This window comes from Pinus tabuliformis, chromosome 2_2 (assembly GCF_031772625.1).
Source record: "Pinus tabuliformis cultivar Carrire ecotype Pingquan chromosome 2_2, CPIR1, whole genome shotgun sequence".
Lineage (NCBI taxonomy): Eukaryota > Viridiplantae > Streptophyta > Pinopsida > Pinales > Pinaceae > Pinus > Pinus tabuliformis.
The window spans coordinates 947,006,193-947,032,767 of NC_142300.1; the positions used below are offsets into that span (position 1 = coordinate 947,006,193).

Sequence of the window (26,575 nt, forward strand, 5' to 3'; positions counted from 1 at the left end):
AGCTTAATTGATTAAAGCATCCTCTACTTAGATAGAAAGGGAATGAAGCACATATTAGAATACTATGAAATTAAATTAAAGTAGTTTTGTTGTTTTGAAACTACACATTTTAAATATAAAGACATGATCAAATAGCGCTGAATTTCAATTTTTTTCCCTTCCGAATTTAAATAACTTCCCATTTATACAAATTATAAAGAATTTTGTATAAATTCAACTAAAACATTTATAAACACAGCGAAAAAATTTATAAATTCAACTAAAACATTTATAAACTCAGCTAAAACATCATGCGTCATACGAGTGATAAACATGTGTGAGCTGGTTCACTATGATGCAGTTATTTACGGATACGGTTCCCCTTCAAACCTTCTAGGAAGCTCTCCATGTTTATATCGGAAGATCCTCCTCTTCGCACCACAGTCCTCGCACTGTCTCTTAGAGCCTCGACATTTTTCTTTGCCTCCGTACCTTCGTCACTGAACAATTTTCTGATAGTTCTGGATATCTCTTTCCTTAGTATTAGTCTTTTCCCATCGCTCAATCTGTATCCAATTTTCCATTCATCGACCATGAGCTTGGTGTTGGTGAATTGATCCGCCCACAATGGAAAACCTACCATGGGAACTCCACCAGCTATGCTTTCAAGCATTGAGTTCCATGCCCAATGAGTAACGAATCCCGCAACGGACGGATGGGATAACACTTGCAGCTGATTGCACCATGGAACAACGAGCCACTGCCCTTTTATCTCATCCGGAAAACCGTGGGGTAAGCAGTCTGAGACTGTTGAAGAGACTATGTCCGGACGAAGAGACCAGAGGAACAACTGCCCGCTGTCCTTCAAACCCATCGCTATTTCCTCCAGCTGAGCTTTAGTCACATGAACCATACTCCCAAAAGAAACGTATAGAACCGAACGATTAGGCTTTGCATCCAGCCACTCGGAACAGTCACATTCTGTCCAAGTGCTCGTTCCAACTCTCATGTCCTTGGAATGTTCACCGTTCAAAAAACCCGAGGGAAGCAACGGACCAACATGCAGTACCGGAGGGTTCAAATTCACTTCCTTTCTTTCGAGATCGTCAAAAGAATTACCAAGAACCCAATCTGCTTCGCGACATACCTGAAAGGACCTATGCATCCCATCAAGAATGAACTGTGACTCGGGGTCCGACTGACGTATGAAGGACGGAAGATCTCTTGCTTCTAAGTTTGGTACGCCGGGAATAAAATCAATCGAAATGCTGCCCTCATCAGCTGCAGATAAATCGCTGTGGTGCGTGTTAACGAACGTGACTGTAACACCTTTGGAAGCAAGTTTCTTCGCCAAGTGCAACATGGAATTTATGTGACCTTGCGCTGGGTATGGAAACAGGAGCGCATGCAAGGATTCCGGATTGCGAGCCATTGGATTGTTCGATTGTGAGCTTCAACGTTCCTCGCCTACGGACTCAACGTTCCTCGGCTACGGCATGTATTGTAATATAAGGATTGGGTGGAGTTAGTTTAGCGCCGGCATGTATTGTAATATAAGGATTGGGTGGAGCTACTTTAGCGGTCGCTTTCTCTTCACTAGAATCACTGATACTGTGATCTTTGTCGCAAGGCTAACTTATTGACCACACCATACACGACATGTCACATCAGGTATTCATTTTTTTAAGAGAGAGAATTCCGTGTATATCACAATCTCTGATACTGTGATCTTTGTCGCAAGGCTAACTTATTGACCAGTGACCACACATACACGACATGTCACATGAGGGTATCTTTTTTTTTTAAAGAGAGACAATCCCGTGTATATCACAATCTCTGATAATCTCTGATCTTTGTCGCAAGGCTAACTTATTGACCAGACCATACACGACATGCCACAATCTCTGTTTTTTTTAAGAGAGAGAGAATTCCGTGTATATCACAATCTCTGGTTATTTTACAATATTTTGACTCGATGCTTAGAGCGCAGCGGTGGCGTGCATTGAATCCGAAAATGTTCAAAAGCGAAAACCGTGAGATACAAGCACACCTGGAATTTCACGTCCTCTGAGACGTATTTTGGGTTTCAATACGTATTTGACGATAGTTCGTCTCTTCAACCTGTCATAATGACGTCTGATTTTAAATTTAAATCGTCAAAAAATTATAATACCAATATCATTTAAGGGATTTAAGGGATTTTTCAATTAGCATAAGTTTAAATATAAGTAGTTGGTCGCAGTTTCAATCTTTCCGGCGTGCTCGTATTAAATCCACAACTCCGCCATAAAGCATAATTGCATTGAATATTTATCACTGGGAATTCAGGTTTCCAATAATTGTTTTGCACTCTCAAGCTCTATAACTAAGAATACTCATAAAATTTTTGGCAAAATATTTTTATTTTTGGAAACCGAATGCAATTGACTTTTATCTATACTATTTACGTCAATTTATTGTATAATGCAATGTCGTATAACATCCATAATTATTTCCACTTAGAATTTGTGTGTTTATAACTAAATTGATTAATGGCTCAAACTTTGTACAATCCTAATAACCAAATTGTTGTCTCAACTAAAAACTTTCTGGAATAATCTTTAAAAAAGGCACCATATGATTATAAGCTTTTAAAATGATTATTATATAATAATATGATTGATTTCCTAGATCAAATTCCAAATTTGATATGTTATTTATTTGTGTGAACTTGTCATATGCATTTTGAAACTTCACATATTTAAATTTAAATGTTTTGAGATAGCATTCATACTAATGGTACTGAATGCACCCAAAACTTTAAATTTATTGACATAAGTGTATCTATGCACTTCACACTTCCTCAAGAGTTGAGAGGCCATCTGATCCCACTAGCTTGCCCAACCAGGGTTTAGAATGTCTATAGTTTACATCGTTGCTATCAGTGCAGTAAAGCACTAAAGTATTTTGAGGTGTTTTTGACTTGTTAAAGAAATTCTAGGACTTACTCACAATGTGATTGTTGAGGTTGTAGGCTTGATTGAAGCGACTAGTTTTATGAGTTTATGAATGTACTTGGTTTGAGGTTAATAAAAATTTAGTTGTTTCAGGGAGTGGTATGCACTTGAGTTGGAGGATTTTCTTATTTAAAAAAATATCAAAATTCTATTGTGTATTTTTTAAAATAATTTAATTGTATTTTTTGGTGGATTTTTAAAAATAATTTAATTTTTTTTCTAGGTTTAATGTTGATTTAATTAGTTATAATATATTTTGGGTTGTTTTATAAATTAATTGTTTTAATGATTAAATGAAATTGAAGTTCAATTTAATATAATTATAACACATAACTCTTAAATAAGAAGTAAGGATTAGTTGTTTTGCTTATTTTTTAGAAGCCTGAAGAATTTATAATGCTTTGTATGAGTAAGAATAAAAATAAATTATGGATATCTCATTATTATAAATCTTTTAGTCAAAAGCATTAAGTATGAGTCTTAGTAGTTTTTTTCTTTATCAATTCTCTCTCTCTCACACACACATATATATATACTAAATTAAAATCATATAAAATTTAAAGATATAAAAATTAATGGAATTAAGGTCTAATTATTTTTCATTATATAAATAGAAATTTATCATATAAATAACAAAATCTATATCCTTAAATCCACTTTGCAAATTGAAATAATTTTTAATGTCAAATATTTTATAACATAAAATAAAATTGAGAATGAAATAACTTATTCCTTTAATTTGAAAATAAGAGACTATATGATTAAAAAGAGAGAGAATTAAACAAAAGATATTACTATGGAATAAAATTGCAACAATTAACATGTTTATGCTAACTTAGGGAAAACAAGGCACTTTTAGAGGAAGATTAATGAAATTGAGATGCAAAAGTAGTTGAAAGAGAGTCTCGAAAAAAGAGGAGATTGCATTCACAAATTTGAAAGGGAAGGTTGACATTCACAAATTTGCAAGGGAAGGTTGACATTCACAAATTTACATAGAACATAAAATGAAAGGACACGAAAAATACAAAAACGTCAACAAATTTCCATTTGACAAGCAGAAAAGATTTGAAATTCCAAGCCTGGATACAAGTAATGTGCAATGAAACCTGCAATAACGCTGCCGCTAAAAAATATTAAAATATGATTCATATGCGCCCATTAACAAATATTTACCGTATGTATATCGTTGGTTATTTCGATGTTATTAATGTCGTGCATTACTAGGTAACTTTAAGATATCTTAAGCAACAATATAAATATAGAGTAGGTATAGAGTAGCTAGTATTTTAGAATGCAAATTTAAACATTATGTACTAAGTTTGTTTGTTATTTTTTATTTTGTTTATGTGATAACCGTAAAGGGATATTTAATGGGTAGAATATTAAGTTAATTATTAATTTAGTGTATGGTGTTAAATATTTATATTTGAAAGTGTTTTTATAAAAATAAAAATAAATGTTAATAAAAATCATTTATGATAAGTATGAGAATAAAATAATATTCAATAATTTTAAAGTTTATTTTCCTAACATATAAGCATGGTGTGATATTCATAATGATTGAAAGAGTATGATATTCATAATGATTGAAAGAGTATGATAGGTAAAAAAAACTATAAAAATGATTTATTGGAAAATTTATTTTATCTTTTTTATTTTTTTTTAACAAAATTATATTGTTAAAGAAATATTTTTTTTAGTATTTATATAAAGAAGTATTTTGTATAAATAAATTTTGTTGTTTTTGGTGTAAGTTAGGTATGATTTTATATTACTTTCAATAAAATATAATATTTTTATAATTATTGGGATATCATTCACAAAATTTATGTTATAGCTGAAAACAATTTTTGTCTAAATTATCATTTCATCTTTTAAGACAGATTCATATAATATATGGTACTTAGATTTACTTGAAAATCACTTAATTAACTTAGAAATAGAGTTCTTAACTAGATTAGCTTGCCTACTCAGATACAGGAAATCCAAAACAAACATCTTGACTAATTAGGTTACAAGAGAGTCCACTAGAATTGTTATAAGGTCACCTCCCTCTTTATCACTACCAAGGAAGTCCATGTCTATAAATTTCTTAGCAAGAATAGATATGTTATTGTCTAGTTCTCTGAGTTACAACATGAAGGCATCTTTACTAAGTAGAATTTCAACTCATGCCTCACTTCTAGGGCCTTTCCCATGATGGTTTTAATTTTCCAATAGAGATTGATTGGTTGCATACGTTTGATCTACCTCGCGCTAGTGTTTCTCAGATGTCATATCACATGATTAATATTCTCCTCTATCTCTACATCATATTGGAAATGTCATTCCATCGAAGCTTGTTTCCTTCGAAGTCGATTTCCAGCCTTATAACACAAGAGGTGTTTTCTTGTTATGAAGTAGCAAAGGATTCAACATTCACATGAACCCTTGAATAATGATGCTTCCTTCTCCCAATATGTCTATGGTGACCTTTAGAAGTATTGTGATGCAACACGATAAATTGTAGACCAAAGACAAGAAGTATGAGGAGAAAACTTCTAAGGGGAGTTAGTATTTGAATGATGAAACCCAATGGTGACCACCATCCAAGAGAAATAATAGAAAATATATGGGAGGGTTGGGCCAAGAAGTAATAAAAAAGGCAATGGTATAGGAAGCAAGGAAGTGAGTTGGGAGGTGAATTTAGGTTGATAGAGTGGGAGGTTTTCCTGAATCTGTTAAACAAAATCGAATACCTTTAAGAATGGGAAATGGAAATAAAAAACAAGTAAATTTAGACCAAAGAAGAAAAAAAAACAAACAAACAAACAAACTTACCCAAACAACATTTAGAGTTGGGTGTCCCCCAAAAACACATAATGTTTAAGCTAGCTAGCCATAAATTATGAAATAATTTCCATCATGGGTGAGGAATGCACTGGGGTCGAGTTGCAATAATCATTAAATGTAGGAGTGAACATCCATGAGTGCAAACTGAGTTTGAGGTGATATCCTTTAATATCATTTGCATTCATTCGAACACATAGATTATCTGAACAATCCATTTACCACATGCCCGTGATTTCACATGGTGGCATTTACATGGGGAGGGGCATCATGTGTCTAAATATTACATATGTGTTATAGATTAAAAAATCCATATATATATATATATATATATATATATATATATATATATATATATATATATATATATATATATATCAAGCATAAAGAAAATTTTGGAGCACTAATGACTGTAGATGGTTTGGTTTCATATGAGAGAAAAAAATAGCCCCATGTCCCTTTCTATTGCTCTATATTGTCATCTCTACAAAAATCTAGTGACATTAATTACTAAAGTATTGAACTTTAGTCCATACTGAAAAAAAAAAAAAATTAAAAAAATAAATAAATAAATAAAAATAAAAATAAAATAAAATAAAATAAATAAATAAATAAATAAAATAAAATAAAATAAAAATAAAAATAAAATAAAAATAAAATATTTGAAGATTTGGTTGATAGTGCCTTCTCTTGCTCTCCAAGAGAATCTAAGTTACATTTAAGTGGTTCAAAAGACAAGATACACTATGTTGATGGTGCTGGACATTGTGAGAGCCCATCGCAAAAAACTTAATCTATCTTTAGCAAGTGTAGGTGAAATGAAATGATTGGTTAATTCTAGCAAGGATCTCAAGCTCCTCATGATCAAGTAAAAGAATGACACGCAGAAGGAATCCTTTGCAAGTTGGATGTGAAGTTGAAAGATGAATTGGTTGATGTGGTAAATCAGTATGGGGAAACGTTTCAAGAACCAAAGGGACTGCCACCAAAGGGAGGAGTTCAGAATGAAATTTAGCTACAATAGGACTGTCCACTCCCAAACATTGGTATGTATCGAATGTCAATTCTGGAAAGTTGAGAAATTAAAAAAAAAATCTAGGAATTGTTAGATAAAGGAGTAATTCGTCCTTCTACCTTGCCACGTGGTTCACCAATTGTATTGGTACCCAAGAAAGATGGAACCTGGCGCATGTGTGCAGATTATAGAGCTTTAAATAAGATCACAATAAAGAATCAATACCCACTGCCCATAATAGAGGATTTGCTAGATCAGTTGAAAAATGCAAAGTATCTTGCTAAATTAGACTTGAGAAGTGGATATCATCAAGTTAGAATAGCTGAAGAGGACATATGGGAGACTGCTTTTAAAACCAAACATGGATTGTTTGAGTGGATGGTTATGCCTTTCAGTCTTCGTAATGCTCTAGCTACATTCATGAGAGTTATGAATGATGTTTTAAGATCATTTCTTGATGTGTTTGTAATTGTCTATTTAGATGATATTTTGACATTCAACAAATCACGAGAACAACATGTCAAGCATGTTAGGAAATTTTTGGATATCATGAGAAAAGAACAGTTATTTCTAAATATGTCTAAATGTGAATTTGGGAAAACTTCCTTAGTGTATTTGGGCCACATAGTTAGAAGAAGTGAGCTGAAGATTGATCCCTCTAAAGTTTCAGTCATTTTGAATTAGCTAATACCCAAATCAGTCATGGAAGTAAGGAGTTTTTGGGAGCAACGCAGTACTGGAGGAAGTTCATTGCCATTTTCTCCTCCATAACAACTCCACTACATGGATTGACCAACGTTAAGGTTGTCTTCCAGTGGGGAGGCAAACAACAAAAAAGATTTGATGCTTTGAAACAAAATATCAATTTAGCCCCAGATTTGGCATTGCTAAATTTGAAACAACCCTTTGAAATACAGACAGATACAAGTGGCTACGCTAGGGGTGCAGTTCTTTTACAACATGGTAAGCCCATTTCATTTCATTCCGAGATTTTTAATGGTGAAGAAATGGAAGCATTATTTGATGGGAAAAGAAACCAGTATTCACACCGATCATCAACCTTTGCAATATCTGCCATCTCAAACAAATTGCAGTAGTTAAGGCACTTTCATTGGATGGGATTTTTACGACAATTCCACTTGGTAATCAGGTGCAAGAAAGTTATATATAATAGAGTTTCAGATATGATTTCTAGACTGGTTGCAAATATAGCCATTATTATGTTTTGCCTGAAAGTTATGTTGAACAATACGCACAAGACGCTGACATTCAAGAGGTATATCTAAAATTGAGTCAAGGCCACCAAGTTCAGGAATTAGACTACCATGTACATGATAATTTGTTGTATCATTTGGGAAAACTTTGTGTTCCATAGGTAGAGAGAGTAAATGTCACAAGGGAAGCACACACTTCTCTTATTGTTGGACATTTTGGTGTAAGGAAAACAGTGGCAAATCTTCAGAGGTATTTTTATTGGCCTCATATGCTTGAAAGTGTGTCACGTTTTATAAGAGGTTTATCATTGTGTGCAATCAATAAGCCTAGTAATAGGAAACTATGATTGTACACACCACTTTCAGTGCCTTCAATACCATGGGAAAGTGTTTCTATGGATTTTGTAGGAGTTCTTCCTTTATCAAGGAAAGGTCATGATTATTTGTATGTAGTTGTGGATTGGTTCACTAAGATGTGCATGTTAATGCCTTGTAAACAGCAAATTACAACTGAACAAACAATTCATCTTTTCTTTCAAAATGTATGGTTTCATTTTGGATTGCCTACTTATATTGTAAGTGATTGTGATTCTCGATTTGTTGGGAATTTTTGGTAAGGTTTATGGAAATTGATGCACACCAAATTGAAGAAAAGTACATCCTTTCATCCCCAAAAAGATGGGAAAACTGAAGTGGTTAATAGGACAATCATTAATTTGCTAAGAGGATATTGCAGAAAAAATCCTAAGTTGGATGAATAGTTGCATTATATTCAACATGCTTACAACTGAGAAAAACACTCTTCTACTCTAACTCCACCTTTTGAGGCATGTCTTGGGTATTTGCCTAAATTGCCTTTGGATTTCATCTTTGAGAAAGATGTAGCTATAGATGGACATAGTGAGATAGACAGGGAAAATAATCTCATTGAGAAAATTCAGTTGATTCACCAAACAGTTCAAGAACAACTAGAAAACAGTCAAGGCAAGTATAAGGCAAGGCATGATAAGCATCGTGTGGATCATTAGTTTCAATTAGGTGATGAATTTTGGCTATACATTAGCAAAGAAATGCTTCACTGTGAAGGTAAAAAGTTGAAACCAATTCTTTATCGTCCATTTAAAATTCTACAAAAGATTGGTAATAATGCTTGCAGGCTTGATTTGCCTTCATATATGAAAATCTATTTTGTTTTTAATGTTGAAAAATTAAGATTGTATGAACCTTATTTGATTGAAGATCAAGGAGATAATGTTCAAATTCCATCTATTGAAGACTTTTCTCTAGACTACCTTGATACAAAAGGACAAGGACAACTAAAAGAGGAAATATTGATTATCTTTGGGTGGGTCTCAAAGTACACATCCATCAAAGTCCAAATGGATTGAAGTGGGGAAGGTGAGTGAACAATACCCTCATCTGTTCAATAACTGAAAGTGATCCTTTTGGGGTCCAAAAGGCTTACAGTGGGGAGGAGTGATTAGGTGCTCAAAATTATGCTAAAAAATCAAATTGTCATAATCTTGTGAAACTTAGCTTCATATTGAAGAGCTCGTCATTCTGAATCCAACGGTGTGAATGACACTCAAAACTGAGTTCGTATGCAGAAGTTAGAGAAAGTCAAAGTTCAATTTTGACTTACCTACATGGTAGGATTAGGATGATGTGGCATGTCTTCAGTGAATAAGGAGAAGCCAAGTGGAATCCAAACATTGGATCTTAAAAAATTGCATATCGCAGCTGTAGGCGGAAAAGGTGTTTCAAATCGGCCCCCAGCAGGTTCAAGGTTGCAATGCGATGAGGCAATCACAAATCGCAATCCCAATCAGTGAAGGGGAGAATAGGTATCGTCCTAACACTGGCACAGTTTGAGTTTCGAACGTGATACGTCATTGTGTTACAGTTTTATGTTCTGACAGGTCTGTGATATTGCATGGCAAGTGTTTCGCTATGTTAAAGAGCCCATAGTCAATTACCAAATGTGATGAGTGAGAAGATCCTGGACGCGATGGTTCTTTATACCATAGTTTAATATTCCATCGTGTCTGCCTATATCGTATCATAGTGTTCCGCCACTAAAACAAGACATTTTCCTGCCTTAACTTGTCGATTGCGATTTACGATATAGTTGACAGGATATGGCCTGCGGTGTGGTGAAATTCTTGCTTGGTTAGCGGATTTTGGGGCTAAAATGTATTTTCCTGTCGGTTTTAGAGCATTTTGTGGAACAATTAGTGGAGAAACTGGGAGAATTCATAACTTCCTAAGTTCTTATCCAAATTGGATGCAAAAAGAGGCTGGATGGCCATTTTTGAGTATGTTGAACTCATTGAGACAATTTTTGAGAGGCAATTGAACATTGTAAACACACTTATGATGTAATTTGAGCATAATATAGAGACCCAAGCCATTAGAAATTGGACCAAGGAGACGCAGCCCAAGAGGGGTGAACTTCTTTATCATGTTGTTGTTGTGTGTTGTATATTGATTTTCATTGCTTTTATAATGTTATTGTTCAACATATGATTTTATGTTAAATTGTTTATAACATTTACTTAAGAAACTCTCATGGGAATCTGTTAATGGGAAAAAAAAAATTGAATCCTTAAGAACTTGAAAAGCAAATGATAATCATCTTAGTTTTATTTCTAAATGGGGAATTAGCACAACATTACTAATCTACTCCAATTCGGATCATCAAGAAAGAAGGTCGATTGTCAAAGATCTCATATACAAGGCAACAAAGACAATGATCTACTAAATGTCCATGCCTGAAGTACAGAGAAGCCATATTGGAGTGTTGTCAAGCTCTATGAGAATTGAAGTGCATGGAGAGTCTCAGTGATGGGAGAGATGCAGATAGAGAGGATCGTGTCTGGGTTGAGTATGCAGGTGGACTAACCAGTGGCAGACGCAACAACAACATGGAGAGTCCATGCCTAAGTAAAGTGCAGAGTGATGAATGAGGACAATGTGGTAGCATTGACAGTGTGGCAACATTGACAATGTGGTAGCATTGACGGGGTGGTAGCATCGATTGTGTGAATGGTAGAGGAACAAAAATCAGGTGCTATGATGAGAAGATGAGGGGAATGCAACATTGTTGCATTAGATCCTTAGAGAAAAGTGCTATGTGTGAGTGCACTAATGTGCGAGGATGTGTAAGGGCCAGTTCTATGTGTAGAGGAAGAGTGTGCCTAAGAAGAAGAAAAAGAGACCCCGAGAGTAGTGAGTTGTGTGTGAAAGGAAAGAGTAGCATGTTTTATGTATGAAAGGTTGTGAGATGCCTGTGTGTTGTGTGGAAGGATGAAGGAGCCTGTGAGAAGAAGCCAGAGAGCTGAGCTTGTGTTGTGTGAAGAAAGGCCGAGAGCAGACTGTGCGTTGTGGAGAACAGAGAGGCCAAGAGCTGAGTGACTGTTGATGTTAAGAAAATCAAAGGGTTCCTGAAGATTGTTGCAAAGAGTTGAAACGTGCAACATAGTGAATTGAGAACAAAAGATGTTATCAGGCAGAGTTGCTGCCAAACTACAGAGAACAACTAGTTCTTATTTGAATGTTGATTGGTGCCTGTAATACAGGCAGTTAGTGCTTCCATCTCTAGTGGAGCTTGAGAAGGCTTGGGGGTGGGTGCCTCCTACAAGTTGGGACTTGCTTAAATCCAAGGAGCTACAAGTTGGTACTTGCAACAAACCCATGAGGTTGGTGCCTCACATGGTTCTTCTGGTAAGCTAGATAGGTGTCTACAAATAGAGAGAGTTGGTGTTTCATTCTAGTTGGTGCTACCAAACAATCAAGGGGAGTTGGATATTCTTGCAAGTGGGTGCTCATAAAACAAATTGATGTAATAGAGTAGGAGCTCTTTTTTACATCAATAACAATAACAAGATTTGTGGGTTTTTCTCGAAAGGGTTTCCACATGAAAAACATGTGTCTAATGTGTATGCTGCTTATAGTTTGTATGCTTGTGTGTTGATTTAATGTTGTTGCCACATTATATATTGTTGTTGGATATATGGATGGATGTCAAGTTCAAGAGGAAAAGTAAATTGGCATAAATAAGTTAAAATTATCCATAATACTAATTCAGCCCCCTCTTAGTGTTAACATTATTTCCAACAATAATATATTAGTTTCCTTTTTCCCTCTAACTCTTTATCACCCCACAACTTGTTCTTAAATTTGGAAGTAATAATATTTTTAATATTATCCTTATCCTTCAATATTATCTCCTCATTTCCCCCCCAATGGTCTAACCAAGACTGGGCATCCTTATTCCATAATCACTTGAGTCAAAGGTGGGGGTTTTGGCTAGAGTTGGAAGAAATTTTAGGAAACCTCTTCGCTTCCATGTTGAATAACTTCTTCTTCTACATGAGATACCTAGTTATAGCCATGCTTTCAATGGGGAAAAGGCAAGCTTAAATCAAGAGGACATGGTAGGGAGTATTTCCTCTAATCTTGATATTGTAGGTTGAAAATTGTTTTTGGGTCTACTGTAACCCCAAACCTCACATCCATATAAAATTATAGGGGTGATGATCATCTCAAAGAGTTTTTTTTTAAATTACAAATCCAAAAATATGTTGACTTACAATTTTTTTCAAGCCCATAGTAAGTTTTCCATCCTCCATTTATCCTTTTCTCAATTCTATAATTCAAATTAAATTGTTGATGGATGTCGATTCCCATATATTTGTATGAAGGAACATTTTCTAGGTAGTTATTGTCATAAATGAAATTATCATAGGTGATATTTTTGGATTTAATTATCATGACATTAGACTTGTCGTTATAGATAGTCATACCCATCTTGGAGAAAAAAACTTGGAGGATTCTTAGTTTCTTCATGATATCATCATGGATTCTTTCCAAAATAACAATATCATTACCATTAAGGGAAAGCGTTGTGACCATACGAGTAATGGTGGTGCCACCATACCTTGCATCTTCCAAAAATTCTTCTATCTTATCAATGTATATGCCAAAAAGGGTAGGGAATAAGGGACACCCTTGCTTGACTCTAGTATTGCATTTAATTTCTTCCAACCAACCCTTGATGGTATCAAGCTTGGCAATAACATTCTCATATAGTTGAGTCATAGCAACATGTTGGGTGAAAAATAGGGCATATTAATGGACCAACATTTAATTTTCAATTTGGGAGTTTGTAAACTTTGAGGCACAACACTAGAAATGCCAGAGAGAGCCCCTAGCAACTTGCAAATCAAATTCTAGTCTAATTTGTGCACTAATCCCAAAAAATAAATTGAATCTTTCACTTGAAAGGAAACTTGAGAAAGCATAAACACCAATCCTACAATCCATAAAAAATTGTAAGAAAACCTTAATGACATAATACCAAACCATAATTATTGATCGATTGGAAACAAGCCCAACCTTTTGACAATTTAAAGAGAAAACCCTTCTATTAAATCAATCTGAAAACCAATGCATAAACTCCCAACTCAATTTCTAAAAGAAAAGCACACTGATCAATTTGGGTATTGGCTACTTTACTCATTAATTTATCAAGAAAACTAAGATTACAATTTTGTTCCTGTACTTTAGTTCTTGCACTGGGAAATCATAGTAAGTTTATTTTTTGTGTTATATCAATTATGTTTCCTGTACCAGAATGACCCTGTTCCTATACTGGAACGATCCTATTCTCATACTCAGAACAAGTTTGTTCCTACACTGGAACAATCCTATTCTCATACTCAAAACAAGTCTATTCCTGCACTAGAACAATCCTATTCTCGTACTCAGAACAAGTATGTTCTTGTACTGGTATGACTCTATTCCTGTACCAGAATAGATTTACACTCCCCAATCTTGCATCCCTTAATATATAAATCAAAACATTGTGTTGTCAAGCACAAAATCGACAAGTGAAGAAAGGAAAACTTCAACTCAAGCAATAACAAAAGAAATCTCAAATCAAATGCAAATTACAATTCAAGAATATTAATTGCAAAAGTCAAAGGGAAATTTCATTAATCTTAGTACAAACAGTAAACTCCCGCATTTGAATAAAACAACAACACTTAAAATATGCTTTACGTATATGCTCTATAAACATTTATCATTGTGTTGAATATAACCTGTGTATAAACGAATTCAATCATTAAATGAAAGATCTATCTTAAAGTCCTGAATCTGAAAAGTGATAGAAAATGATTCTTTTACTTAAACTTCAGTTTACAGATATTTATCAAAGCAAGGATTACAATTTAAACCTAATGATTTACACAGGAGGATTAACACCACTAGACAATTACAATATATATGTTTTGATTAGAGTATGCTTGTTGTAAAGAACTAGATCTTTACACAAAACTTAAATGATCAAACCCTGCAACTCTAACCATTATTCCAAAAATGATTCAAGAGAAAGCTTCTCAGATAAAAGACATATTGTTGTGTTTTAAGAAAGTAAACAAAAAATACTTTAATAGAAATAAAAAATACACACAAGCCCTCAGATCTGAGATCACTCGGTGAAATAAAAATAAACACAAGAGGATTATCAATCCTACACACTCACCATTAAGAAGCAACCTTCACACCACTCACTTCCTGTACTTAATACACAATATAATAACAATGGGAGAACATGTTGGGTTGGTTGGGCCATAGCCAACCAGCTTGTTTTCCTTTAATGTAAACACTTATTCTATGAGAGCAATATTAACATTACAGGAAATAGATAAAGTATATGCATAAACCTGGCATTGATGATTGTTATTAATGGAAATCTCAGTCCTTATACATTTAGAGATCTATAGTCTAGTTCCAAATTTATTTGAGGAAGGGGAAGACCCCCAACACTCATCTTAGTAGCGTGAGAGTATTATTTTCCTCCCTATAGAGCCGTGATTTGGCTTTTATATAATTTACAATTACATGACAAGCTTTGAACAAGCCAAACAAAGCACAAAATGAATGAGAGGGGATTATAGCAACTTCCCATCCAAAGGAGGTCTATTACAACAATTATCTGATCAAGGAGATGCAAATCTGATATGTAATTTCCATTTGTTTGAAAATATGAACATATTTTGGAAATATGGAAAAAAAAAAACATTTTTTATAAAACTACCTCAAACATCCTTGTATATATCTTAGACCAATGCCAAATTTAGAAAACGGTTTGGAGGAAATCTAATTTTTCTTGTTTTAAACAACAACCTCTCCTGGAATTTTCTGAATCAGTTTCATTTCCTGGGAAATCATGACAAAATTCGATTGTTTGGCTACTTTTGCAAATACGGGATTTACTTGATTTTCTACAAATTTGCCTCAAAGACCCCTTGGTATCTTCCAAATGGTGGTGAATTTTGTAAAATTGCTTGTGATCTGCTCAATTTCCTATACTAGAATAAAAACCTATGCTCCATAATTTTCATATTTAACTTCATTTGCATGCAAATATAGGAGGAAGTTGGTTGTTTGAAAGTTGCTGCGAATTTGGGGTTGAAGTATTAATTATTCCCTAAAACTCCATATGTACAACCTGGGTGCATTTTGACTGATGTGTAGGTGTTCAAGCAACATTTTGAACAAAAACCTTTCTCGTATTTTCTTGAAAATGTGTCGATGTGAAAGCCCCAAATTAGTTCCTCTCTAGTGCAAAAATGTTTCTCTTTAGTGTAGGAACATGTCAATGAAAGATAAGTCGACCTCTGATTGTTAATAACGATCCAAGACTATTCCAAATGTGTGTTTCTACTACCAGCTATCATTTTCCTTCGTGACAAGATTGAATGATGAAGTGCTCCGCATATACTTGGTGCAAGATCCCTTTGTGATGCAAGAACAAGACAATCTACATTAACAACATTTTAATGAACATTAATCCTAGAAATGCATATAATGAAAGTATTCTGATATAAAATACAACAAGCGCAAACCTTTGCTATTGCATTAAAAGTATGTAGATAGAGCTCATAAACTGGTAAAACAAGTGCATCATATAAATAAAAAAGATGCATTATGTACAACAATTCTAGGGTGTGACACAACCACTCAATAAAAACCATTATCTCTTCTAGCCTCTTCCATAACGTTTCCCTAAGAGCAATGTTAAAAAAAAAAAAATCTAAAGTCAACAAAGCCCAAAGATACGTGGTCTAATCCACATCTTAAACCAACAGCGGAGATGAACATCTGACCAGGAATGGCTAACCGAACATAGTACCCCGGCCCCACAAAAAAGCCCAAAAAATCTTGATCGTTGATCTCAATCAACAGATCCAACGGCGGAAATGAAAATCGCACAACCCCACTTGCCGCTTTTTAACGTGCGATCAAGGCGGTTTTCCAAATGGTCCCACTGCCACGTGTTATACATTGAATGGGATCACTGCAAAAAAGGTAAAACCACTTCCCGTTCACGGGTCTTGCAATCACCCCAAAACCGCTTTGGATAAGAAAATCCATCCAGAGGCGTGAGGTTAAGGATGTTGGGGGTGCCAAAGGCTCTCCGCTCCCGACCACACGTCAAACTAGCTCTACCAGTGACATTGACATATATCATTTGTTAATCAAAAATTTATTTAATTAAATTTTTAAATTAATAATTTTGTATGTATTAACAAATATAAGAAATCAAAATTAACATTAATTTTAATCATTTATATTGAATTTCATTTTGCATTTATATTATTTATATTTATTTATATTTAATGATAATAAATTTCAATTTTTTTAAATCATATATAAAATTTTATTAATAAAATAATTAATGATATTAATAATTATGTTTTATTTTAAATATTTCAGTGAATATTAAAATATTCACATTTTATAACACAATCTATATTAACCTAAATTTAATCATATAACTTGAATTCAATCATATAGTTTAATTTTATCATATAACTTGAGTTTAATCATATAAAAATATTATGCTTTGATTTTTTTTTATTTAGATGCAATTTAATTAACATTTTCAATAATATTGAACAAATAAACATAGCAGGTTTTATCTCTCATCACACTTAATAATTAATAAATATGAGGAATTTATTAAAAGTTAGAGATATATTAATTATTATATATGCTAATCATCTATAGTTTTTATTATCAATCATCCATAGTTTTCATTACCAATTAATTTTTCTATTTTATTATAAAATGATTGTATTAAAAATATGGACACTTTTTAAAAATAATAAGTTACTAATTAAAAAAATAGTGTTGATTTTTTATTTTGTTAATTCCAAATTAATGTAGATCTATCTACTACTTTAGTTTTTCAATAATGAATAATAACTTTCAAAAAAATGTAACATAAACTTAAAAGTATTGTCCATTTTAGTCTCACTTTGTTTATATATTAATAATTAACAACAGAAAGAAATTATTTGAACTCTATCTTATCCATATTCAAACAACATTATGTCAAGTAATAATACATGTACACTTACTAAAACAACAATCTATATTGATAAGCAACATTCAAACCATATCATTAAGTGACATTACATATATTAAGATAGTGATGTAAAGGGACAAGTTTGATTGAGATATGTAGGGAATTGACACAAGCCATAAGAGGGTCTTCTTGTGCCAGTGGAAGGCAAACCCACAACCCAATACCTTGCCTTATCCCAAACAATGAGCATAGCAACAACTCCTCCAAATCCTATCCCTATTCCCATGGCTAATGCTATCAAAGACATTTTTTCATTTACATAGCTAAGCCATCCTCTTTTAATGTTACTTTGACTGCCATTGTCCCCACTGGGTGTTGTTGTATAGTTTTCATTACATCTTGGTAGAGGATATCCACATAAGCACTTATTATTTTGAAATGAAGACTCATTAAAGGTGAAAAATTGTGTCCCTGTTGGAATTGGCCCACAAAGGTTATTAGATGAAACATCTAGAAAAGCCAACATTGATAATTGAGAGAGTTCTTGAGGAATTACTCCACCCAAATTATTTTTGGACAAGTCCAACTGCTCCAAAGTAGATATCTCACTAAAAGATGCAGGTATGTTTCCTTCCAATTGGTTCCCAGAGAAATTTAGTAACCTCAAGCTTCTCATGTTGCCTATGCTTATAGGGATTTCTCCAGTAAGATTATTCTTAGACAAATCAAGTATAATGTTTGTACTCCAGACATCTGACACATTATACTCAATCCCTTTTATGTATTCCTTCATGATAATTGGATACTCACTCCAATTAGATTCATTTACAATATTTACACCAAATCCTTGGAGCCTTTCAAGATCATATGGTATTCTTCCATTAAAATTATTGTTGGATAAATCCAGCAAAAACAAGTTGGTGAGGTTTGTGATCCATTGGGGAATACTACCATGAAAATTATTATATCTGATGCTTAAAACTCCCAATTTACCCAGATTTGCAAGGGTGGAAGGAAGCTCACCTGTAAATCCACACTTCCTTAAATCCAATATTACAAGCTCGGTGCAATTAGCAAAAGATGAGGTTAGAGTCCCAGAGAAATTGTTAGAATGAGCGGAGAAAATAATTAAAGAAGTTGAATTATAAGAGCACATAGTAGGAATAGGTCCCTCCAAATTGTTTTCTGATAAATCTAATATCTGAAGTGAAACTAAGTTGTTAATATTATTAGGAATCTTCCCAATAAAATTGTTTGAACTTAAATTTAAGACATACAAGGAATGGAGTTCTCCTATAGCTCTTGGAATTGTCCCTTTGAGGAGGTTGTTTGAGAAATCTAATTGTTCAAGCTTCTTTAAACGGGCAATGGTTTTAGGAATGGGACCTGTGAATTTATTTTGAGATAGGTCTAGTAGGATCAAATGATTCAAATTGAAAATGCCTTTAGGTATGTTATGGCTAAGTTTGTTATCGGAAATATCTAAAGCCGTCAACTTAGATAAATTGGCAATGTCTTCATGTATATGAATGAGGTTGTTTTGAGAAAGATATAATCGCTCTATGTTAACCAAATTGGCAATACCTTCCGGTATGGTAGCGAGTTTGTTACCAGAGAGATCCAAGTACGTCAACTGGGTCAAATTGGTAATGACCTCACATATGTGAGTCAGTCCACATTCAGAAAGCTCTAAGTGAGTTAATTTGGTCAAATTGGCAATGGAATTAGGTATCCTCCCTGTGAGGTTAAAACTAAGAGACAGAGTGGAGAGGGGAAGTCTAAATATTTCAGAGGGAATAGAACTGGAAATACTACGACCAGAAATGGATAGATCTGAAAGTTGTGTCAAATTACCCAATTCACATGGAATTCCGCCTGAGAAGTAGTTGCCTTCTAGATCTAGGAACTGTAGCTTCTGTAGCATGCCCAACTCGACTGGAATAGGACCACTGAACATATTGCCACTGAGGTCCAGGTACTTTAGTTTCTACAACTTGTGCAAATCGATTGGAATAGGACCGCTGAGCTTATTGTAGTAGAGGTCCAGGTATTTCAGTTTCTGAAGCTTGTGCAACTCGATTGGGATAGGACCGCTAAGCTTATTGTAGTAGAGGTACAGGTACTTTAGTTTCTGTAACAGGCCCAATTCCATTGGAATACGACCACGAAGCTTATTGACGCCAAGGTCTAGTGTTTGTAGTGCTTTAAGGTGGCCAAACTAGGTCGGAATTCCTCCAGTGAAAGCATTAAAAAAAAGATCTAGGATGTGCAGCTTATGAAGCAGGCCCAATTCGATAGGAATAGAACTGTTCAGCGAATTGAAGCTGAGGTCAAGAAATCTCAACGCTTTAAGGTGGCCAAACTCAGCCGAAATTCTACCAGTGAAAGCATTATAAGAAATATTGAATGTGCGCATTAATGACAGGTTGCCAACAAACAATGAAACTGTACCTTGCAATGATCCATCAAAGAAGTCAATTTTGGCCACCCTTTTGGTTCGTGGTTTGCAGCGAATCCTAAACTAGGAGCACATGTTGTCGGAGTTTTCCACTGTCCAATTAGACAGAAGGCCATATGGATCCTCTGTCACGGCATTTATGAACGACAAGATGGCATGGAGGTTGCTTTTATCATGGGCGTCCGTTGAAGATAAATTGAATTCACGTTCCTCCATAATGCGTTCAGAATCAGAATGACCCACTGGAAGCCACGGGAATCCAGCGGCCATGTGCTTATAAGAAGCAACATCTTCCCGATGGAAATTAACAGGCGTTGCTGCAGGCAGAGGGGCAGCCATGATGCAGAGCAGCACTAATAATGATATCACAAACAGAAGATCCATTTCTCTCTCTACCACCAAAATCTCTCTCACAACCCGTGAGTTGTATGTTGTACATGCATCTCTATATATACACACGGCGGTTCTGATAATGGAGGATCCGTGTAGGTCACGGTGAAGATGCGGAACGATTGGTGTGGCAAGAAATGAAAAGAAATTGCTGAGTGTGTGCATTGAAAATTATGTGTGCGGGATCAGTTCACTTATAGAGCAATAGCCTCACGGTGGCCATTGGTCTTCCTCGCAAAGAGAATTGAAAAAAAAATGAAGCATTATCCTTATCAGTGATCATAAAGAAAATTTTGGAGCACTAATGACTCTAGATGGTTTGGTTTCATATGAGAAAAAAAAAAATACATATGGTTTGGTTGCGTTCTGCCCCAAGACTAATTTTTAATTTAATTAAAACCTAGTAATACACATAGTTACATATATAATTTTAATTTCTATGATAAAATGAATATTAAGTTATAGCTAGTCTTTATATATATAGAGAATATTTTTATTTATAATTGTATGTTTATTAATTAGTTTTATTTAATTTTTATTTGTTTATTAATTATAGGTTCTAAAATATCACAATTATGAATCTAACTTATTATTCCCTGATAGAGGTGCCTTTAATGTTCTACATGAGGGTCATTTAGAATTATGGGTATGCGAGAGAAAATAGTGGTGAAGGGGAAGGTGCCTACGGGGATCTGTGCCCACGTCAACACTTGTCTAATTTAATGCCACCAAAGTGTGGTGGTTATATCATCTACACGCTCAACCACACCTTATTTTGTCAAATCACTTTAAATGTAGGAAGGTGGTGGGAGAAGGGCATTCGTCTGACATTCTCCTGGTTCATAGTCATTGGCTTTTGAAATTGATCATGGATTCATTGCACATGAATTTGGTGTTTAATGTGGGTAATAACATCTGTGCTAGCACACATACCTGTCCCTTCTTGGCTCTTGATTGTTCGGGTGGTCTCTTCAACCCTTTTGATACCCATGTCATAAGTTCTCCCTATAAAGACGGGAAGCTCGCCCTAGGGTGGCAGATTTTCTATGACAAGGAGATTTTCCCAGGGTGGCAGATTTTCTACAATGTCATCAGGTTTGTAGTCATCTTCACACCCGTACTCCATTATGGCTCCCCACTTTTGGCGCTCTGCGAACTTGGTGAAGGTTCGTTGTTATATTTTCATCCTTTGTGCTTCAGTGTTCATAGTCATTTCGATGTTTCCTATATATCGTTTTGGTTTGGTAGTATGGCTGATTTTTACACGTGCCCATGTTTTTCGTCCTATTTTTACATAACACAATGACAGGCCCTTCATTCAAGTTGGTCACTATGTTACCTTCCGCTCCCTCCCAAATTGCTAAATATGTAGATGCCTCATTCAATTGTTCGATCCTTTTATGTGGTGTCTAGTACCGAGGCACATTTTCCATTTGGTTCTGAAGAAATCACGTGCCTAATCTTCTTAACAATATTTTGCACATCTCTATATGCCTTCCCTACCAGCAACATCGGTGTCTACAAGAAGAATACCTACAACAATATCTAAGGCCAATCACCCTTTTAGTGGTTGGTGATGCCTTTCTAACATGGCCTATTCACTCAAATTCCAATCCCTATTTACCTATATTTTCACCTCGCCATTATTATAAACCACATGTTCCATTGCGGGTCACACCAATTATGTCTGGTCATACACTAGTTTGGTCATCTTTGGTTATTATAAGTCCTTTCATGGCTTTGAGGTTGCGTTAAGGTAGTTTTCGGGGTGGTGCGACAAGAGCATCCACTTCTTGATGTTGGTGTTTATTTGGTTGGAACTTTGTCACTTACCATTTTGAATCTATTCTGCCTAAAGTGAGGAACAATATCCTTGAACTGGGAGCAAGGGAATTTGGTGGCAGATCATATTTCTTTGATATTGAAATCATTGGAAACATCTTCAGGTGGACTCCCAAGCCTAGGAAGTTTCGCAAACGAAGACTTCACTTTCTCTATTTAATGGCTTTGCACCGTCAACTCGAAACCAAGGCAACTCCAATGCTCGGTTTCAAGTCATAATATTAGACTAATAGTCTATTATGTCACTTGGTCACTCACTTTTGTATCTGCTATGTTTAGTTCTCTTATGTTCTATGGCGATCCATATGTCTTAGAATTCTATATATGAACATTGTTTGGTTAGAATTCCCACCAAGCATCAATGCAAGTAATTGTCAATAGCTACATAATTAAACAATTTCCATTTATTTTTTGATGTCCTTTTTGGCTAAACCTAAATGTAAGAGTAATGATTGCTAAATCCAACTGTTAGGAGACCCACAGAGTTTTGGGAAAACATTTTCTCTTAACGTCTTTATTTAACTTTTTAACTCATAACAAAATATACTACTTTAAAACACTTCTATTAAATTTTGTAAATACAAAACTAAAATTTAAAATAAATAAATATTTATTTATTTATTTATTTAATGATGTGAATAACCGTCATCATTATTAAAAAAATAAAAAACAAAAATTATATAAAACTTTACGCTTATGATAAACGAAAATAATTATAATGATTCACTGGTAAAATTCAGCGTAATCGATTAAATCATCCTCTAGTTAGATAGAAAGGGAACGAAGCACGTATTAGAATACCACGAAATTAAATTAAAGTCGTTTTGTTGTTTTGAAACCACACATTGCGCTCAATTTCAATTTTTTTCCCTTCCGAATTTAAATAACTTCCAATTTTGTTTAAATTGAACTAAAACATTTATAAACTCAGCTAAAACATCAGCTAAATTCAATTAAAATATTTATAAACTCAGCTAAAACATTTATAAATTCAACTAAAACATTTATAAACTCAGGTAAAACATCATGCGTCATACTAGTGATAAACATGTGTGACATGGTTCACTATCATGCAGTTATTTACCGATACGGTTCCCCTTCAAACCTTCTAGGAAGCTCTCAATGTTTATATCCGAAGATCCTCCTCTTCGCACCGCAGTCCTCGCACTGTCTCTTAGAGCCTCGACATTTTTCTTTACCTCCGTCCCTTCGTCACTGAACAATTTTCTGATAGTTCTGGATATCTCTTTCTTTAGTATCAGTCCTTTTCCACCGCTCAATCTGTATCCAATTTTCCATTCATCGACCATGAGCTTGCTGTTGGTGAATTGATCCGCCCACAATGGAAAACCTACCATGGGAACTCCACCAGCTATGCTTTCAAGCATTGAGTTCCATCCGCAATGAGTAACGAATCCCGCAACGGACGGATGGGATAACACTTGCAGCTGATTGCACCATGGAACAACGAGCCCCTGCCCTTTTATCTCATCCAGAAAACCGTGGGGTAAGCTGACTGAGACTGTTGAAGAGACTATGTCCGGACGAAGAGCCCAGAGGAAAAACTGCCCGCAGTCCTTCAAACCCATCGCTATTTCCTCCAGCTGAGCTTTAGTCACATGAACCATACTCCCAAAGGAAATGTATAGAACCGAACGATTAGGCTTTGCATCCAGCCACTCGGAACAGTCACATTCTGTCCAATTGCTCGTTCCAACTCTCATGTCCTTGGAATGTTCACCGTTCAAAAAACCCGAGGGAAGCAACGGACCAACATGCAGTACCGGAGGGTTCAAATTCAGTTCCTTTCTTTCGAGATCGTCAAAAGAATTGCCAAGAATCCAATCTGCTTTGCGACATACCTGAAAGCACCTAAGCATCGCCTCAAGAATGTACTGTGACCCGGGGTCCGACTCACGTACGAAGGACGGAAGATCTCTTGCTTCTAAGTTTGGTACGCCGGGAATAAAATCAATAGAAATGCTGCCCTCATCAGCTGAAGACCTGCGCAAATATATTTGCAAGCTTCTTTAAGCAGGATTTCAAACGAAAAAACTATTTAAAGCACCCAGAAACCTTACCGGTTCCTTCATAAAGATTGCGACGGAGATCCTCCAGCAGATGTGCGTGATAGTGGATCGAATAAAGAAAGGTAGGCTGTGTCCAAAACGAAATCCAGGGAATACCTAATTTCTTTGTGACTTCAAATGACCAGGGAAGTGAACTATCAGCTATGACACAAGAAATTGACGGCCCTGTCTTGTTGAGATTTTGAAGGAGTCGTTCCAACTCTCCTGCCATATTATCTACAGAGCGCGCAAAATCGGTCAATCTGGCTGAACGATCGAAATCCAGAGGTAATCCATCAGAGATTTGAACAGAGCGAATATCAAGACCAACATTAAGCACTTCCTTCTCAAGAGAGTCGTCTTGTTCAGCAATGTGATTGTTAGCCTTAGTGATCTGCTGGTGCCTGTGGTGCGTGTTAACGAACGTGACTGTAACACCTTTGGAAGCAAGTTTCTTCGCCAAGTGCATCATGGGATTTATGTGACCTTGCGCTGGGTAGGGAAGCAGGAGGGCATGCAAGGATTCAGGATTGCGAGCCATTGGATTGTTCAATTGTGAGCTTCAACGTTCCTCGGGCTACGGACTAATTAACTCACACTCACATGTGTATTGTAATATAAGGTTTGGGTGGAGTTAGTTTAGCTCAGGCATGTATTTTAATATAAGGATTGGGTGGAGTTACTTTAGCGGTCGCTTATCACTAGAATCACTGATACTGTGATCCTTGTCGCAAGGCTAACTTATTGACCACACCATACACGACATGTCACAATCTCTGTTTTTTTTAAGAGAGAGAATTCAGTGTATATCACAATCTCTGTTTTTTTTAAGAGAGAGAATTCAGTGTATATCACAATCTCTGATATTCTCTGATACTGTGATCTTTGTCGCAAGGCTAACTTATTGACCACACCATACACGACATGTCCCATAAGCGTATCTTTTTTCTTTTTTAAGAGAGAGAATTCCGTGTATATCACAATCTCTGTTTTTTTTAAGAGAGATAATTCCGTGTATATCACAATCGCTGGTTATTTTACAATACTTTGAATCGATGATTAGAGCGCAGCAGTGGCGTGCATTGAATCCGAAAATGTCGAAAAGCGAAAACCGTGAGGTACAAGGTAAAGTAATGTGAATTCCGTGTATATCACAATCTCTGTTTTTTTAAGAGAGAGAATTCCGTGTATATCACAATCGCTGGTTATTTCACAATACTTTGAATCGATGATTAGAGCGCAGCAGTGGCGTGCATTGAATCCGAAAATGTCGAAAAGCGAAAACCGTGAGGTACAAGGTAAAGTAATGTGCAATGACATATGCAATGAAGCTGCCGCTAGAAAATATTAAAATATGATTCATATGCGCCAATTGACAAATATTAAACGTATCGTTATGATATGAATATAAATGTAGAGTCGGTAATATCTTTAATATATGTTAATCAAGTCAAGTCTATAAGAATAGGGTAGCTAGTATTTTAGAATGCAAATTTAAACATTATGTACTAAGTTTGCTTGGATTAGCCACATAAATTTTGCTCTAGCTAGTCCATTTCTCTCTCTGCCACCAAAATCTCTCTGAGTTGTAGAAGATCCATCCTCTCCGTTTCCGACCAGAGTCTTCCAAAGCACGTGAGCTGCGTGGTATCGTAGGTGAGGAGTGGGCATCCAAAGCACTTGAGGTGTGGGCATCCATTGGGCGACCAGAGTCTTCCCAAGCACGTGACGGATGGGCATCCATTGGTGTGGTATCGCATCCAAAAAAATTGGTGAATAACTCCATTCAAAATTATTGGTGTGGGGTATCAAATTCACTCTCGTATAGCGTCAGCCCCATGGTGGCCGTCGGTCTTCGTGGCACCAGAGAAGTGAGAAAATCTGGCCATCTAGAAAAGGGTATATTTCGAGTTTATAAGTTTTAAAAAGCAAACAAAATATACCAAGCACGCATGCTTGATTAAGCCTATTTCAATGTAAAATTTAAATGTGTATATTATTATATATTATTTATTAATATATTAAATTATATTTTATATTCAATATATTATTTATGAGCATTATATCTTAAAAAAAATAATTATGATAATTTCATTTATCATAATAATTATTTATACAAATATTCAAGTATTGACATTTATTAGCTTAATTAAATTGTAGCATTGACAAAAGGATCATTGAAGGATGAAAAGTTTGTTATGAACTGGACAACAATTCTGCGTTTGGAACAAAAATTGGTTCCTCTTTAAGACTATCATCACCACTATTATTTTATATGTTTGTGAGGTTTGGGGTTGTAATATATCTCAAAAATCATGGAGGAAAATTGAGTTGATCAAAAAAAGGAAATCAAAGGAAAGGAAATACTTCCTATAGTATCCTCTTGATTGAAGCTAGTTTT

General features: G+C 35.0%; 1 protein-coding gene across 2 annotated transcripts; it reads right to left on the reverse strand.

Annotated features, from left to right (window-relative positions):
- Positions 1-284: 284 nt before the first annotated feature.
- On the reverse strand, positions 285-24,817 carry LOC149196314 (UDP-glycosyltransferase 86A2-like). Of its 2 annotated transcripts, none has more exons than XM_089405518.1 (2): positions 24,187-24,817; positions 285-1,260 (listed from the first exon to the last, which is right to left on the reverse strand). In XM_089405518.1, the coding sequence occupies exons 1-2, from the start codon at positions 24,713-24,715 to the stop codon at positions 341-343; spliced, it is 1,449 nt and encodes a 482-aa protein (XP_089261644.1). In that variant the 5' UTR covers positions 24,716-24,817; the 3' UTR covers positions 285-340. The 2 variants fall into 2 exon arrangements, with proteins under 2 accessions (XP_089261644.1, XP_089261643.1); XM_089405517.1 differs by lacking the exon at positions 285-1,260 and adding an exon at positions 23,033-24,101 and having other exon boundaries at positions 24,187-24,805.
- Between the last annotated feature and the right edge of the window lie 1,758 nt (positions 24,818-26,575).